Here is a 5,642-nt window from a genome sequence, read left to right on the forward strand (position 1 = left end):
TGTAGCAGCCAACAACAGGGGAACTTGATTTGTATTGAAGCAGTCAAACAAATTCAACAGCAGCAGTACAGGCTTGTGGGCTGGTCAGATTCCATTGAGACTCTGCCAAATAGAGAGCGTGCTTGGACATATTCAAATGACTATTATCACTCACACATGCTGCAAATAATGGAGCTACCTACAACCTGGTGCTTTTGAGTTGCATAGTGACAAGCCGCCTTGGATGCTCTGATGGGAGAGCTTTTGTAACATTTGATGTAAGGACGTGCTATTCCCTGTAAATAACACTGTCTAAATTTTGTTTTGAAATTTTAGCTTGAACTTTAGTATCTAACACTAGCAAGGAACCAGGTCTTCATTTTGGTGATAGTATAATCTGTACACATTTGCAGGGAATAGGAGCTGCCAACATTTGCTTGTACTTTAAACATTTTACTTTTATATGCGCTCGACTCTCGTGCTCATTGCTTGTAAATTAGCTATACTTCAATAAGTTTTTTTATGAGACATTTACATCCTGTATAGTAATTTAAAAAAAATATGTATCTCAATCAGCTTTGATTTGCAATTCAATTCCAACTTCGGTGTTGTTCAAATGTCACTATTTGAAGGCAGATATAATTCTTTCATTTTGTTTTTGTTTTTCTTTTTTTTTTGAGGAAAAGTGAGCAGTTTGTTTCATCAAGAAAACTTATGAGTTAAACCAAACAGGGAGTTAAACCAAACAGGGTTCTCAAGAATAATTTGCATCTGTTTTGTACTCTAGTTTGTAATCTTCTCCAGTTCTTGCTTACTGTAGGGGAGGTGAGGACTGAGGACTGAAAACCTGAGATAAAATATTTTTGGTTAAGAACTCCATTCTATTATATGGAAAGACGTTGGTAGATCAGTCGATGTGCAGGAGGGAGAGAGGTGAGGTTTTCTCAGCTTCTAATACAGTAGGAGGGAAACTTCTGTCTGAAAACAACATTGATGGTGGAGGGAGAAGGAAATCGTTGTATTTAATTTGTTACATTGACTGGTGTAATTTAGTCAGCAGCTATGCCTGCCCTTGCACCATCGTCATATGGTGGCAAAGTAACCTATTTGCCTTCTAATTGTAATGTATGTAAAAGTAACAACTTGTAAACTTGTTTTTAGAGTCGTTAAATTAGTAATAACTAATAAGTACTGTCAGAGATAAAGTCCTGCTTATGATCACAAAACCAGAGTTCAAAAAATTACATTCGGGTGATAATATGCGTATATCATTCCAATGATCCATATATACCGGTCAAGGCCAGATCTGAACTGCCATTCATGTAAGAGTGGTAAGTTGGATTTTGACGGATCCGCGTCTTTGTACCCTGACATAGGAAAGGACATGATTGTTGACAGGCTTAAGAATATAAAATAAATGATGCGAAAAACTAAATGCAGAATGTTACTAACCTAAAAGGAACGTCAAAGGACTCCAGAAAATGTCAAAGACACCAGGAACTTCCCAAATCAAGATGACGACAAAAATACATGAGATAATCTTCACAGCCATCACTGATCTTATCTCATTATACTTGTGAAAAATACCAAGTGATCCATAGACCATAAGAGTGTAAAGCGTGTGCATAGGGCAGATATAGTATAAAACGTAGTCATTATTAAGAACAATGCAGCAAAATGCTACAAAAAAATTAAGCCGCCACATCATCTGCATTCGAACAAAACATTTAAGATTAGTTAACACAAAAGACACATACGATAAAAACATAAATTTTTTCTAACTAGAGATGATAAGAAAGTCACCTGAGCAAAGCGCCCGACACTAAAATCCTTCCTAATGTAATAGTAGGAGAAGTTCCCAAATCCAGTCATCCACACATATGCTGCAATGAAGACACGTATTGCATTGTATATCTCCGTTGCAGCAAAATAGTGGTACATCAAAAATAAGACCTGGTGACATAAAAAAAGAATCAAAATTCTGAACACATGGTCGTCTCAAAGACTCTTTTTCTCATGATCAAAGATGGTGAAATTTTGGTTAAAGTTCATACCTGCATCCATCCTTTCCACTCCTCAGTTTGATGTCGATTAAGGTACAGTATGGCCTTCCCAGAGAACATAGACTTGTCATGGTGCTTCTTCAGAGAAGTCATGCACGAAACTATGACGAGAAGCATGTAAAGAAATAGGAAGAGGTCGCGATTGTATTTCTGTGAAAGGAAACCACATAAAAGATGTTTATAATCAAACTAAATCCGAGCCTAAAATACTTAAAGTAATCAGTGTATATAGCACATAAAGCTTTATCTCATCCACGTCTTATTACCTCTAAGACAAGCAAAGTTATCATGTTATACTGAAGCACTTAAATAGAAGTTTATTTTGGAACAGGAACAGCAGCAAAATACAAACAAATGATAACTTTATAGCAATCTAAGTATTAGCTTAACTCCATACTCTTACCTCTTTCAGTAGGATGTATTGCACATTCATCCATTTAAGCATTTACGAATTCACCATATTTAAGTACACGGGTTTCCCAAATAAAATATTCAAAAACTCCGAGGGAAATAAAAATATACTAATGAGTTGTGATGATAGAGATTGGTCGTCTTGAGTAAAGTCATATGTTGAAAATCTGTATTGTCAGCAGTGTTACTTTGTTCGTGTGAAAGTGAAGACATCCTCAAGGGAACTGAATTTTCAAGGAGAGTCTCCACCCAGCAATACCTTATTCTCTCATAAGTGACAAACAACAGGTATGAACACTTATCTAGTTATCTATACTTCTCTTGAGTTGCCTCAAACTAAAAGCTGTTAAATAACCGCGACAGTTGTACAATAGGACTATAGGAGATTAGAGTCAGCTATGCTTATTGAAGGTAAGATGGGTCGCACAGTTACAAACAAAGAGATCTGCAAAATGCAAATAGAATATGACGCAGGACTTCTCAAGATACAAAAACTTTATTCTTGCTTTGGTATCTTTGACAAATGTATATATATATTTTGTTTTCCTTGTCTTCTTAATATTATATTCGATGTGGATTTACAAAGTGTTCAGGGAAGTTAATGTACATAATTACCACCTGGTCTTCTGATTTCTTAAAGCATAGCAGTTATTAAATAAGAACTAATACCATATGAAGATAGAACAATTGGTGACACACCTTAGTAGAATCTGAGAATATGTCTGTGCGATCACAGGTGTAATAGTAAATCAAAATAGCCCCAATTTCGGACCTACATGACATAGCATGCTTGTGTCAGATGGGTAATCCAATTACCAATTCCGCAATTACTGGTTATGACTATTATGTACTTAAGAATGACTCACATGGCTCTCAAGGTTACTCGGTTTTCCAGCAAGAATGACTCTTCCATTGTCAAAAATCTAGAAACACCTCCACATGGTTAAGAACATTTTTAGTAAAATTCAGTAGAATTTTGGATAAATTTTGTCTAACGTGTAGCAACCTGATTAAGTTTGCCTTGATTGTTGAACTTTGAAACCTTGCAGATGCAGATTTTGTAAGGCCTCCTTCCAGCAAAATAGCTCGATCGTCCTCCTTGATTGTCTCATTTCCCAATTCAACCAAATTGACATCTGAATGGCTGTACCCAGAAAAATAAGGAGAAAAAGATACTGTTATCAAGAAGTAGATGCAAACCATTTTTCTTCACTAAAAACTAATGTCAATAAATTTTTATAACATTTCCAAAACAGCTTACACTTTTGAGGGAGATGAAGACCTTTTATATTCCAAAATCTCAGAATATATCCATGCGACAAATACAGGGGCCACTCCAAGCAAAAAAGAGACCTACATCATAACCAAATTGTAGGTAAGTCAAAAATAAAAAGTAAATTTTCATCTAAATAACCATTACAAAGAGTTGCAATACATAACAAAGGGGATGATTATATGAACTCCACCTTATAGTGATTCCAAAGTTACTCCACCCCTAAACGTGGACTTACAAGATGAATTGAGGGTTGATTTTGGTAGAGGTATACATCTAATAATGAAGAACACTACCACAAAAATTTAGCTCAATTGAATTTGTTTAACCTTGTCAAAAATCGTTAGGAATGTTATGGAATTATCCAACTGTCCAGATTATTCTAATTTCAATAGCACATCTTCAAATGAGTTCATTTTTTGTGAGGATGATCTCTACTGTGTAGAGAATATCTCATCTCCACAGAAATATATACTTTTACTGCACTAACAGATCATTGAGTGGATCAGATGACTGATAGTAAACAAACATGGTTTTGTCTTGACAACATAGTTGGTAGTTCACAGCGAACTTCACGAATTAAGGGACTCATCCTCTCACAACTACATTTAAACAACTGCATGCGTGATTGAAGCGTAAACACTTAACTAATTCTGCAAATGCCACAACCTTGTAAAAATATTTTAATGATCTGGGGCAGATTGAAATCTTCATATATTGGCAACATTGTATAATTAAACAGTAACAAAAAAAAGCAAAAATGAACCATTACAATAACTTAATATAGATCCAGCTAAGTACAAAACAAGTCATAGACGTTTAATGAACAAAAAAACCCCATATACCTGCCCAGGCGTTAAAGCCCCAGAAACCACCATTTTTCTTTATTATTCCTGCAAAATCAAACAGTAATTAATCAAAAGCATAAGAAAAGTAATGAATGAATGAAGAAGAAGAGAAAAGAGTGATTACTTGTGAATGGGGTTTCTTTGAAATGAAGAACATGAACAATGGTGGGTGTGAATATAAAAAGCCCAAATGGAAAAACAAGTAGAGAGAGATCTGAAGCAACCGTTTGGGGGTTGCTTTGAAAATAAATAAAATTGTTAGAAGAGACGTCGGTCTCAAACGTTGTTGTAAGTGGTTGTCTAATTTTTATGTTTTTGCTTTATGGTTGCTGACTTCTGCTGCTACTATTTACTTCCTTGTTGTTTAATAAGATTTCAATTGTCTTTCAACACAAATAACTAATTTATTTACATGTCCTAGACCTCATTGTTTAGGACAACTTTATTGTTTATAGTGGAATTGAAATATTGTGAGATCGTGTAAAATAGTGCTATGTTATTCATTGTACAATGATTGATAAGATTAAGGTTGTAAAAATAGTGTACTTTGATTAGAGTGTAATGAAAGACACCTTTCTCTTGATTCAAATTTGAAGAAACCAAATGGTTGGATTTGGATGGGAACCCGAGTTTAAGGAAAGAACAATTTGCCAAGTTTGATTGTACTTTCGATGCATGGCCCATAAAGTATTAGGCCTTGGTCCGTAATGAATTGGGCTACTTAAGTTTGAGAGAGCATCATCTTGTTTTTTGGAATTGCACTTATAGTTTTAAAACTAGCAAACCCATTCTATGAGCGGGTGTTGTTATATTAAATTATTTTAAAAAATATTAGCAACTATGTAGAGCTATGAGATAGGAAAATTACATTAATCACTTATTCAAATTTCTTGCATCATTCTCTATAAAAAGAAAGTATCAAACCTTGATAAAACTCATCGACCTATTTTTATTGTTAGGTTTAATAATAGAAATTTGATTGAAATTTTGTGAGAATGCCTAATGTAGCGAAGATGATATTGAAGCTACTTGAATAGCAAGACATACCCAATTATAATAAAAGAATTA

The 5,642-nt window shown here is 34.5% G+C and overlaps 1 protein-coding gene across 2 annotated transcripts; it reads right to left on the reverse strand.

Moving 5' to 3' along the window:
• Window positions 1-1,197: 1,197 nt before the first annotated feature.
• LOC147478528 (protein REDUCED WALL ACETYLATION 1-like) lies at window positions 1,198-5,000 on the reverse strand. Of its 2 annotated transcripts, none has more exons than XM_086582379.1 (10): window positions 4,699-5,000; window positions 4,572-4,619; window positions 3,715-3,806; window positions 3,460-3,597; window positions 3,320-3,376; window positions 3,153-3,225; window positions 2,034-2,192; window positions 1,783-1,932; window positions 1,432-1,687; window positions 1,198-1,346 (listed from the first exon to the last, which is right to left on the reverse strand). In XM_086582379.1, exons 2-10 carry the CDS (start codon window positions 4,602-4,604, stop codon window positions 1,213-1,215), a joined length of 1,092 nt encoding a protein of 363 aa, XP_086438505.1. In that variant the 5' UTR covers window positions 4,605-4,619; window positions 4,699-5,000; the 3' UTR covers window positions 1,198-1,212. The 2 variants fall into 2 exon arrangements, with proteins under 2 accessions (XP_086438505.1, XP_086438506.1); XM_086582380.1 differs by having other exon boundaries at window positions 3,736-3,806; window positions 4,699-4,838.
• Between the last annotated feature and the right edge of the window lie 642 nt (window positions 5,001-5,642).

The sequence above is a fragment of the Coptis chinensis genome, chromosome 9 (assembly GCF_015680905.1).
Source record: "Coptis chinensis isolate HL-2020 chromosome 9, ASM1568090v1, whole genome shotgun sequence".
Taxonomy (NCBI): domain Eukaryota; kingdom Viridiplantae; phylum Streptophyta; class Magnoliopsida; order Ranunculales; family Ranunculaceae; genus Coptis; species Coptis chinensis.

Coding starts and splice junctions, on each gene's coding strand:
- LOC147478528 (XM_086582379.1), bottom strand. CDS start 4,604: ATGGTGGTTTCTGGGGCTTTAACGCCTGGGCAG. Junction 3,598..3,714: donor TCTTCATCTCCCTCAAAAGT/GTAAGCTGTTTT, acceptor TTCTGGGTACAG/CCATTCAGATGTCAATTTGG. Junction 3,226..3,319: donor CGAGTAACCTTGAGAGCCAT/GTGAGTCATTCT, acceptor TATGTCATGTAG/GTCCGAAATTGGGGCTATTT.